The 12,789-nt window shown below is 40.1% G+C and overlaps 1 protein-coding gene across 1 annotated transcript; it reads left to right on the top strand.

The window, feature by feature from the left end:
* Positions 1 to 999: 999 nt before the first annotated feature.
* On the top strand, positions 1,000 to 7,972 carry LOC109481509 (MAM and LDL-receptor class A domain-containing protein 1-like). Its single transcript, XM_019784086.1, has 7 exons — positions 1,000 to 1,162; positions 1,992 to 2,126; positions 3,359 to 3,468; positions 4,296 to 4,416; positions 4,985 to 5,253; positions 5,717 to 5,804; positions 7,962 to 7,972. Exons 1-7 carry the CDS (start codon positions 1,105 to 1,107, stop codon positions 7,970 to 7,972), a joined length of 792 nt encoding a protein of 263 aa, XP_019639645.1. The 5' UTR covers positions 1,000 to 1,104.
* Positions 7,973 to 12,789: the final 4,817 nt, after the last annotated feature.

Genomic DNA, 12,789 nt, shown 5'->3' with positions numbered 1-12,789 from the left:
AAATTTAGGCTGGGACAACTGAAAAGACACTTTGGGACATTTTTTGGACAATAGAAAAATAATCAACATCAGAATGTCAGCCCTTCTTTTGTTTATCAGGCACACGTCCTGTATCCAGAAAGGAATCCCTGAATTTCCTGTCTACTCTGCAATTACAGTGCACTTGGGAGTGAACATAAGCAAAATAAAGTTGACTTCAATTTGATTAGTCATACAATACTTCCAAAAACAACATAGGATGGGACAGTTCATCCTCACTTTGGGACAATTGAAATTTATTTTTTGGACAGTGCTGGGACAATAGGAAGAACAGTTAATTTTGAGGCCTGAAGGTGTGTTTATATTGGTAAGAAATTTCCTTTAAGCCAGCCCAATGGATCTACATGTAAAATGTCAAAGTAGTGAAAGCTTGTTTGTAACTGAAGAAATCAGCACGTAATTTTTGGCAGCTGCACACTAAGACAGAGGTGCAGAGTTTTGAGTGGTGCGGTCTTTAAGGCCAGACCTCTAAGACAGTTTGTAATTGCCATAAAATAGGGATTGTGTATCTGGCAATTTTTCTAGTAAATGTGCTCAAGATAGAATGACTGATACTAAGAATACTGTTACAGTAGAATTAGTGTAGGATCATCAGGAATGTGGTCATGTAAGACACGCATTTATACAATGTACATAGGCCCCAATGTAATGAAAATGAAACATTAATGAAACATGACACGTACAGGCATTGCCTATCTACCATGATTACCTGCTAGATTGATGTATTTACATGTATACATTTTAACACATTAATGAAATGGTTTTCAATATGTGCAGGCCTAATGCAAGGCATTTTAAGTTGTATTGTGCACTAAGTATTAACTTGTAAATTAAGTGTAAATATTATCTCTTTATAATGCCATACTATAATTCAGCTTAAAAGCGCAGCCACTGTATGGTTGTTTTGAGTCGCCACAATAAACCATTGATATAGATATTTTGTGTTTAGTGGATGGTTTCTGGTCATCATGGTCAGCGTTTAGCAGTTGCAGTGTGAGCTGTGGGATTGGGCTCCAGACCAGGTACCGAGCCTGTGACAACCCCCTGCCAAGTAACAATGGTGCCATGTGTGAGGGACCACTTTCAGATACAATCTTCTGTAACAGTGGAGTCATCTGTCCTGGTAGGCTTTTATGTCTGAAATAATTCTTTATTCATGATTCAGTCTGTATGCTACTTTTAGTAGACATTCAGAAGTTATATTGGAGGATAATTTTAAGGTATATATAAAAAAATTAAAACATCCAGGGGTATTTGCCAATTTACATGTCCCAGTCATTTGGATCCATTTACCAACCATACTTACATCTATGGTATGAAGTGAACACAGTGTTCATCACATGCACTGGTAGACATGGTGCACTAAAGCTTATTACAGTGTACAAAATACTTTTTTGAACCAGGTTGCCCTACGGCAAAAATTAGGTTGCCCATCAGAATTTTAGGTTGCCCCACCTATAAGTTACTTTACCTATAAGTTACTACTTTGAAATTCCTCAAATTATGTTACATACATAAGCCTTTGGCAATATTTTTAACAGCCTTTAGTTAACTGATACTATAGGTTGCCCCAAGTAAAATTTGGTTGCCCAGGGCAAATATTGTCAATAGGCTTATGTATGTAACATGACTTAATTTGAGGAAAGTAGTGACTTATAGGTGGGGTAACCTAAAATTCTGATGGGCAACCTAATTCTTGCCGTAGCTTTCCCACTGGGCAACCTGGTTCAAAAAACTATTTTGTACACTGTACATGCTGGTGAACTGTAGACATAGCTGTGGTGTGTGTACTAAACAATTTCTCACAGGTAATACTTTAATTTGAAATTATGCACACACATACATACACAATAAAATAAAAACACAAACAGACATGCATGATACACACACAGAAGCACACAGACACGCTGAAGAAAATCAGAAATCAAAGTGCTGTCTCTGGTGTGTTCCAGGTTTGATTGACTGTACCTTTGAGACGGACCTCTGCAGGTGGACTCAGAGCACACAGGATAACTTCAACTGGACAAGGCACTGGGGAGCAACAAGCTCCCTTCTCACTGGGCCTTCTTTTGACCACACAGTAGGGGGTAGGTGCTTTTTGTATTTGCAGCAACTATTTACATATATAACAGGTGGTGTGGAAGACTTGTCTTTAAGGGGGCACACCCCAGTTTATTTTGCGTCTCAATTCGATTCTGCATACCCTCAACTCTAGCGACCGTCTCTTTCAAGAAAATTTCTTGATACTTCTTAAGCCAAAACACTGTGTTTGCAAATGAAGGATATCCCTCTAGCTACGAGAACAATAGAATTTCAATTTCTTTCACCTCTCACATTTTAGTAAATTTTAGGGGGAAAAAGAATTTTTCGATGAAAAATGATGCCAAAAATTGGCCATTTTCACGTGGAATTAGACCCATCACCCAGATTTCAGCCACCATAATGACTTATATGGTCGGAAAGAGAAAACCCTTATGTATTATTAAGAAAAGTATAAAGAAAATCCTAACACTGAGATTATCACAATAACCCGCCGCGCGAGGCATAGCGACAGCACCCCCAGAACGCATACAACGCATATATAGGTCAAACCGAAGCACCGCACTCTAGGCGGAAGGACACCCGGAAGTAAGCCTCGGGCCCGAAATCAATTTTCACCCAAAACACGCCACTTCTTACACTTTCCAGCCATGTTAGTAGTTAATACCATTTTGCAGCAGATTATGAGAAATGTAAACTCAAACATGAACCATCGGAACCTCTTCGTCACTTTTTTTCCGCGCACTACATTGGACCCCTGTCGCGGAAGAATTGGTGTGTGCACCGTTAAACTGATGAACATGCTTCAGGCCTCGAAACTAACTTTTTCCCCTATTGTCCCAGAATTGTCCCAAAAGTAATTTCCAACTGTCCCGAAGTGAAGATGGACTGTCCCAACCTGGTTTTCATGAATTGATTCTTTATAACATCAACTGTGGAGCTTTGTCAGAGTGCAGTTACCGTATTGTCGTGTAAGCCAATTGACAATGAAATAAACTGAAAACCAACTTGACAGTTTACAGGGATCTCCCCCAGAAATCCAGAACAGGGTGGAAGAGGGTGCACCTACCATTTATTTGTTTTCCGCGACAATATCACCGTGCATATTAAAATAGGAGAAACACCATCATGAATATCCCTTAATTGCAGGTTCATTGTACGGTTACTAGTTTACGACCGGGGCTTAACTTGACAACGTTTAACGCTATATTTTAGGGCTGGTTTGTAGTACTAGTCCAAGAACAACACTGAGTTCCATGCATTAATTGTGCCATTTCAGACTGTTTCATGGGAAATGGCGCCACCTACCGAGGACATGTGAACACTACAGATGACGGTCTGGTGTGTCAGCGCTGGGAGGACCAAACTCCGCATGAGCATGAGTTCCTGGTATGGGTTCTTCACCCTAAGGGAGTGAAATATTGTTTGTCCGTTTATCTGTCTGTATCTTTGTCTCTCTGCCTGTCAGTGTTTTCGAAATAATAAAACACATAATACACATCATTTTACCAACCTCTAGCCAACTTCTGTGCTGCTATTTCTTTTGTCTGTGGTCGGACCTAAAAGGTTGCAAAGCGGCATATAAGGAGGTGAAGTCTGCCATCTCTGATTGCATTTTTAATGAATTCTGTAGCTCCACTTTATGCTCTGTGTCCAAAGCCCAATGATTCTAACATCTGTAATGCCATGATATGCCAGGACACCAATTTCGTCCAACAGGTGAAAACAGTCAAATGGATTTTTGTTAACTTTAAAGGACAAAGCCAATCATTTGAAGAAGATAGTGGGGTCGTGTGGCGCAGTCGGTAGCGCGTTTGGCTCACACCCAAGAGGTCGCGGGTTCGAACCCTGCCCATGTCACCGATCTTGTGCCCTTGGGAAAGGCACTTTACACGACTTTCCTCACTTCACTCACACAGGTGGAAATGAGTACCTAGCTTCAGTTGGGGACGTCCCTCGGATAGGACGTTAAATGGAGGTCCTGTGTTTGGGAGAGCCACACCCCATGCACGTTAAAGAACCTACTGCACTTATTGAAAAGAGTAGGGGATCTTCCCGGTGTGAGTGGTTCAAAACCTTACAGTCCGGTCTTACGCAGCTTGTACATGTACGCACGTGTCCAAAACTGGTGTGTTACACCTAAAGGCGGTTTACCGGTTATTCGAAACAAACAAACAAAGATATTACTGTAACAAAAATATCCCTTGTTGGTTTAGGACCTCAGGACTGACAGTCTGTTTGAGAACTACTGCCGTAACCCTGACGGTATGGAGAGACCATGGTGCTACACCCTGGACCCTAGCGTCCGCTGGCAGTACTGCCCCGTCAAACCCTGCGGTACGTCAGACAGTTATTACAGCCATAGTGCGATGACAAAATGAGAAAATACTTGTTTGCGACATCGACACCCCATTGTAAGCCCCGGATAGCCGGGTTGCGCACCTGATAAACGCATGAAGGGCAGACATTCTGATGTTGATTATTTTTTTATTGTCCCAAAATTGTCCCAAAATGATTTTTCAGGTGTCCCGGATTAACTTTTAGTGGTCAGTGGCCATCAGGACACCATTAGTTTCGAGCCCTGATGCTTACTAGTACATCAATTGTCATCTACAAAATGTACATGTATTGTATACTTAACCCAATGGGTATATATGTGTACAATAATTGTGTCTTCATTCATTCATTCCTGATTGATGATTGATTGATGACTGGTTTATTGATTAAAACATTATGCATCCTGGAGGCTGAATTGCATGTTTCATTACATTCTGTGCTGACCATAACATTCATTCAACATGATTATCAGTATAGATAAATGAGAAAAAGTATTTAATATCATTCTGTATTTAACTGTCAGGATTATAAGGTTAAGAATAACTGTAATGTCAATATTCCTCATCAGACCAAACTGGTTACTACATCTACATCGAGACCTCCAGCGTTCAAATGTCTGACAAGGCCAGACTGTACAGTCCCACAGTCTACCCCACATCATCTACAATGTGTCTGCGGTTCTGGTACCACATGTACGGTAGGGAAATCAACAGGCTGAACGTGTACATCCAGACAGGCTCAGCTCTACCGACTGTCCCAACCTTCCAGAGGACAGGCCCACAGGGAGACCGGTGGATACAGGCTGAAGTAGAAGTGTACAGCGCTAGTCCTTACCAGGTGTGGTTAGATAAACTTTGATATCTGTGGCAGAACATTATATTTATCATTCTTTAATGAGGTGGGACCGTAGGAGACTTTTGCACCTGAAGTTTGAGAAAGATCTGGATTCACGTCCAGCTCTGAGCACCTTCTGATTATGTTCACCTTTGCAGAAGCAAACCATTGTTTTTGCTTGGTTTCTTCTTCTGTTCCAAGCAAAGTCAATGACCAGGACCAGATGTCTGTCACCTTCTGGTGCTGTAGCAGACTGTTGGGTTACATTATGTAGCAGGACAGAGCTGGAGGGGCTGTTTGCCATATACATGAACATGAATGTGTTTGCATAAGAATAAACAGAGTAGTACTTTGTTGGCCAGTGAAGGTAAACATTATGTATTTGCTTTGCAAAATTTAATGTTACCCTTCTAATTTGAATCGTTGGTTTATATTCTGACTGTACCTTCCTCTCTCCCACCTTCAGGTTGTGATGGAGGGTGTCCGTGGTAAAAACGTTGCAGGAGACATTGGTCTGGATGATATCACCATGTCTACAGGCCCTTGTAACACAGGTACCTTAATCAACAAAAATCTGTTAGCTTTAATGCAAGTCCTGGAGCACTTTAGTCTATATACACACAAACAAACAAACATGCATGTGTGCACACACACACACACACACACACACACACACACACACACACACTAACACACACGTACGTGCACACACACACATATCAAAACAGAAAAATACACTGTATATAGACATAATGTCATGTTTGTACACACAACACACACACACAAACACACACACGCAAACACACACACGCATAACTTAATCAAACCTATTATTCTCTATGGCATTCTCATTCTAATGAATGATAGTGATGATGTACACTACCTTTAAAAAACACAAAAATACATGCACACACACACACACACACACGCATTAACATTTGTATTTATGTTCCTATCTTCAAGGTGTAGTTATGTGCAGCCATACTCCTTGCAACGTGACCTGTACCAGGTATGACAACTATGGTTACAACTGCACCTGCAAGGCTGGCTTGGACGGAAAGATCTGTAATGAATATGTGGCACTGACGTTGAAAGACGACATTGACGAGTGTGTGAGCAGCCCCTGCGGAAATGGTGCCGTGTGCTTAGATCGACTTAACGGGTACCTGTGCCAGTGCCCCCCTGGTTATGAAGGCCTTCATTGTGAAACAGGTGTGTTTGTGTGTCAGACTTTTTCTGCTGCTTAGGCCATAATAATAATCAGGGCTCGAAATACTGGGTGCATGTGCACCTAAATTTGGAGCTGTGCACCCAATTTTTTTCTGTGGGTGCACTCAAATATTTTTGTAGGTTTTTGTATGTAAAGATGTTGAATGTATAGTAGTATACAGCATATTCTTAACATTTAAATGTAAGAAAAATAAAATCATTGTTATAAGTAGTACTTTCTTTAAAAATGAAACATTTTGTTTTTGCTGACATACATGTAGTATTATCTTTTATGGTGCATCTAAAAATTTTGTGTGCAACCAATTTTTTAGGTTGGGTGCACAATGCACCTATTCCCAAAAGCGATTTTCGAGCCCTGACAATCTAATTCAGTACCAGGGAGGGATGGCAGGTCACATTATGTGAGTGCCATTCAGTACCAAGAAAGTAGGGAGAGGTATTGTGAATGTCATTCAGGGACAGGGATGGCAGTGTTAGTGTGAATGTCATTCAGCACCAGGGACAGGGATGGCAGTGTTAGTGTGAATGTCATTCAGCACCAGGGACAAGGATGACAGTGTTAGTGTTAATGTCATTCAGCACCAGGGACAGGGATGGCAGTGTTAGTGTGAGTGTCATTCAGCACCAGGGACAGGGATGACAGTGTTAGTGTGAATGTCATTCAGTACCAAGGACAGGAATGGCAGTGTTAGTGTGAATGTCATTCAGCACAAAGGACAGGGATGACAGTGCTAGTGTGATTGTCATTCAGGAACAGAATAGAGATGGCAGTGTTAGTGTGAATGTCATTCAGTACCAGGGACAGGGATGGTTGTGTCAGTGTGAATGTCATTCAGCACCAAGGACAGGGATGGTAGTGTTAGTGTGAATGTCATTCAGTACCACATACAGGATGGCAGTGTTAGTGTGATTGTCATCCAGTACTACATGTAGGGACAGGGATGGTAGTGTTAGTTTCTCATTTACCAATGTTCAACAAGTCTTATGAAAATGAATTCTATTCTAATTCTATCTTCCAGGTTATTCTGATGTAAGAGTATCCCCCTGCTCTACCCAGTTGTCTAGCTGCACCTTGCTGGATCCACCTGTTTCAACTTCAGTTCCAAACTGTGATATTCAGACAGGAATCACAGAAGGGATCCACAGGTACAGATTTAACTCTGCCCTAACTCAGTTTTGTATAGAAATTTTCTGGCATTTGTCCTTCTGGCATCTTCTTTGTGAGGCATTTTATTCCAGATTAAATCTGAAGTGCATTAGGATTTTTATGTACTGGATTTTTTTTCTAAAAAAATTTAATCACAACTCAAACATTATACTCATAACTTTTGTACTTCCATCCTTTTTTTTTTTGAACGATTTTATTCTCCAAAGCTCTTAAGGCATATACATAAGATACATGATCATACAATGTAAATACAAATATACGTATTTAACAACAGTTATAATCATTGATAACCAAATGTGTTTCATTTTTCCAGAAATTGTCTGAGTACTTCCATCCTTCTTTCTGTTACTTTTTATGATATAACTTCACCTTAAGGCCAGACCAATTTAACTTCTTGGTTAACAGATTTGCCTGCTCCATTTTTTTTTCTGATTTGCAAATAAAAATAAAAATTCAGAATCAACTGCAAAATGCTCATATTTTGCCCTGAACAGTTGAAAACAGTCCTTTTGATCGTAGTTGTTACAGTTATTCCATCTTTCAATGCAATGGTATCATTAAATGTTCAAATTCTTTGTTTAAATTTTGAACCAGCCTGGTGTGTTGACTTCATGGCTCCTATTGTACCATTTTGGGCCATAATAGGATGCCTAGGCCTGTTTTTATTTTTATTTATTTTTTTGCCCGCCCACTCCATTATTTTCCTAGAAAAATCCGTTAACCAAGAAATTAAATTGGTGTGGCCTAAGAGTAAAATTTTTTTTTTGGCTTGTCCGTCTGTCTTATGTGTGTATCTGCCTGTGTGTATTTCTGCAATCCCAGCTCACACAATGCAGCATTGCAAAGCAGCTTCCAGCCTGAATATATTTGTGGCAATGGTTGGGTCAAAAAGCAGCTTGGGCAGTAGGGTGAAATCTGCCATCTCTAATTACCTTGTTCGATCTATATTTCAGGTTAACAGAACCCTTTACGGTGTCTCGTATGGCAGACTTTGTCCTACACGGCAAAGCCAGGCTGGTATCGTGTGTAGACATGTCTGTCACGGGATATTCCTGGACAATCTTCCAACCAACCACAGCTCCAAACCCTGTGAATACGTTTGCCCCCGTTTATGGCCTCCGGAACCTGGTCACAAACAAAGAACATCTGACAGTTCCCAAACTGACATTGCTGCCAGGAACTTACATGGTTCAGGTAAGGGCAAACTGAAGCACGTTTTTTGTTTAGGCATTGTAACAAATTGTATATTCATTCAGGGCCGGAAATACTGGGTGCATATGCACCTTAGTGCAGGTAAAATTAGGGCTGTACAGGTATTTCTGAGTTAAATCTACCTGCACCTAGCCTGCACTGGTCCATGTACTTGGTTTATAGAATCTGATACTTGTAGGTTTAGATACTTGTAGGTGTATGTTGATTTTTATTTGCTGCCTTGACTGTTACCACCTATGAAAAGTATAAATCAAAGAAATAATGGCAATGGTTTCTGAAAAGTCTTAAGTACATGTATGGTCAATACAATGTACTTCTCAATGTATGAGTGATGCTGGTAAAGTTTGTCTGGTGTTGGTAATTTTGACTGTTAGGTCCAGTGCAGGTATGCTGAAAAAAGGATTTTGAGGCCTGCTTTTCTATATGCACAGCCTTGCCTGCTTCCAAAGTTCATCAACTAGTCTTGAATTAACTGTACATTAACTGTGGGGTCGTGTGGCGCAACGGCAGCATGCGCGACTCGGAATCAAGAGGTCCCGGGTTTCTCAATCCTGACATGCCACTGATCTTCTGCCCTTGGGACTATACACAACTTTCCCCACTAGACTCAAGTGAAAATGAGTATTGTCTGTCCAGTATTCGTTTCTATGTGTGTGACACAACACCAGCAACAGCTGCCTCTGTTCTGCGTGTATTGCATTGTTGCAATTTGAAAAAAAAAAAAATAGAATTAACTGTACATTTACCATTTGTACAGTTCCAGGTGGCCATCTTGGATCAGAATGGGAACAGTGACGTACACATACACTACGTACACCAGACATGGCTTCGGGTAGTGTTGATGCCCTTGGGGATGACCTTGGGACCGTCCCTGGTCACTCGGCACATCTCAGATGACTTCTGGGTAAATGCCTCAGTGTCCTTGGATCCGGAGGGTCTGGTCTCCATGTCAGATCTCAACTTTATCTGGACTTGTGAGACAAGTGATGGCTGTAAGTTGATAACAAATATTACAATCAAACTGGGGACAGTGTGAGGATTACATTCTTTTTAAAAAATTTGATCCTTTTGGATGGGCACCATGAATGACCTAATGCATGCTGACAAAATGAGAAAATGTAAAAAATTCCTGACACAATATATTTCTATCAATAGAGTTAGATAGGTATAATTAGTGGCTCTTTATTGTTATACATTGTTTATGAAAGTGGACCAGATTCTTCGTACAGTTAGTACAACTGTTCAATATTTTTAGCATCACCAACTATGTAACTATGTATAAGTGATGTTTCAGTAGTTATTAAGAAACAATTGGACCTTGACCTTTGTTATTTTATCTATTTTATTTGTTTCAAAGAACTTAGCATCACCGACTATGTATGTGTATTTTGCCGTACGATGTGCCTGCTACATCTGTTGCGCAATAAAGTTCTTCTGTATTACAATCAAATGACAATGAAATTTAGTACAATTGTGCCTTGGTGATATGCCCATAACTTTATTCTTCTTTTGGGATACTCTACTTTAAAATGATACAGTTTGGGATTTTTTTTGGCAATTTCTACATGGTCAAAAATTTTGGGCTCCTTGAATTAAAGTAAAAAGTGACCTGAAATTCAATTTAGGGATTAAAAGTAAATGAAATTTGGCATGAAGGTGCCTAGGGCATATGTCCACAGGACTTGATTCATACTGGCCATTTTTTGCTATTCTTAGACCAAAAATGTATATTTTGGGTTCCTGCACCATTGAATGAATGCAAAGTGACCTGGCACTTGTATACAGTGGTAGTATTTCGCATTTGAATTTGGGTAGTATACATGTGGTGTAGTACTGTTACGGTTATATATTTATATAGTATATATTAAGTAAGATAATAACTTTTCAGAGTGGGTTGATATTGTAACTTGCAAAGTAACTTGGGGATAGTCCATTTATGCAAAAGGTTGGTATGGAACAGTCCATTTTGGAATGAGAGGGAGATGAAGTCAAATACATGTATGCTGTATGAGGAAAATGAACTATCAAGTTGTATTTTCATAATTAAAAAAAAACTTTCCAGCTTGCCTGACCAATTACGTAGAAGCTGAGGGCACGTGTCTGAAGTTCTCTACTGACCTCAAAACGTACGAGGATGCCAGGACAACATGTCAGGCAGAGGGGGCACGTCTCGTCGTGGTCAAGACTGCTGAAATGGACAGTTTCCTCAGGGATAACATCAGGAGCAACACATGGATCGGCCTGGACAAACTGAGTGGGAATTCGGTAAGACAGTATAACTTGAATTCTATGTAAAAGCTTTGTGAAGCTTTGTGGGCCTCCCTGGAAGACAGAAGAAAAATGTCCAGACTATGTATGATGTACAAAATGACTAATAAACTAGTGGACGTACTAATTACTAATTACCTAATACCAGCCCAGAAGAGAACAAGAAATAGCCATGCCTTCAAGTACCGGAGTTATCAACCAAGGATTGAGGTGTTCAAGAATTCTTTCTTTCCTAGAACTATCGCAGAGTGGAACTCACTGTCACCAAGTACAGTAGGGGCATTGTCATTAGATAGCTTTAAACAATGTCTAGAGTTAGAAGTTCAAGGGTTAGGTATTACAAGTCGATCGGTGTTATATAGCCAGCTGCCGCCGCGCAGCGTGCCTGCGAAGCTGGTGTGTTATACTGGCTATACAGATACAGATACAGAATAGCTTGTGGAGTTAAATCTTTTTTGTGACTAGGCTAGGATGTGGTCCATGCTAACCTTGGACGCCATGCTAACCTTGGACGCTAGAAGCTTTTCAAGTCCTGCCCCATCAAACAGCACTTTTTTCTGGATTAAAGGCATTAAGGCTCATTTAGGTGCTAAAGACTTTCTTGTTTCATTTGTCGTGGTGTTTGTAGATGCAGGACTCGAAATTCATGTTTGGGAATAGGTGCACTGGTGCACCCAACCTAAAAAATTAGGTACATAAAAATTTTTTTGGGTGCACCATATAAAATAAAACCTAATTACAGATCTTACTGCTCCTCTTCTGAGCTTAACACTGAAATGGAAGCTAACTTCAAAATCTTCAACAAAGATTTTATTATTTTCTGACACTTAGGCCACACCAATTTAATTTGTTGGTTCTCGGAATCGCCGCTATCAGATTTCGCAGAATGAAAAAAAAAAAAAAAAATCAATTTCTCATAGGCTCCGCCCCAGAGGAGTTGTCAAAAAATAGATCACACCACCAAAACCTGCAGTTTTATCAAGGGATGATAGGTGTCTCTCTTACCAGTTGGTCATGTGACGTATGGGAACCAATAGAAGGGCTCTATTTTGCATAACAAAATGGCGGTCAGTTTTGAGAGAAGAAACTTCGTCCAAGTTGCTATTAAACCTCCTTGCTTGAATGTAGGCTTCAAGAAGTAAGAAAATAATAGTGGCCGGAGATGTAGGAAAGCCACAATTTATGATGTTGTCAGAATTTCTGGTGTTGAAATTCTAGGGGTGGAAAAATTTGCAGAACTTGAGCTGGAACCAAAACAACTTTCTGCCGGTGGGTTTGATGTCCTTGCATGGTTTGATGAACTAGTATTCTATGTTGTCCTTGTTATGTGATGAGCGAACCCAATATATTATTCTCAACCGATTTAGCTATTGAGACTGCTATTCAGACTATTTTTTAGTTTATACAATCCAGGATTGTAGCCCTGTTAAGACATCATCATTATCATAAATTAATAAAATCAAATACATGTAACTGTTAGGTGGAAATAAGATCATGGTTATGAAAAGAGCAACATATGCATACATAGCAGTAATTAAATATATATATATATTTTTTTTGTCTTTTTCTGTATACTGTACCTTGTACCTTTCATTCAACACGAGAGCCCCCGGGCCCCTATTTCCAGCCCTGGCTTTACCATCAGACTTCACAGCTTTTTT

Source organism: Branchiostoma belcheri, unplaced genomic scaffold (assembly GCF_001625305.1).
Source record: "Branchiostoma belcheri isolate BF01 breed outbred unplaced genomic scaffold, Haploidv18h27 scaffold56, whole genome shotgun sequence".
Lineage (NCBI taxonomy): Eukaryota > Metazoa > Chordata > Leptocardii > Amphioxiformes > Branchiostomatidae > Branchiostoma > Branchiostoma belcheri.
Note: the sequence above shows the minus strand (reverse complement) of the source record. Positions and strands in the feature narration are given on the sequence as shown.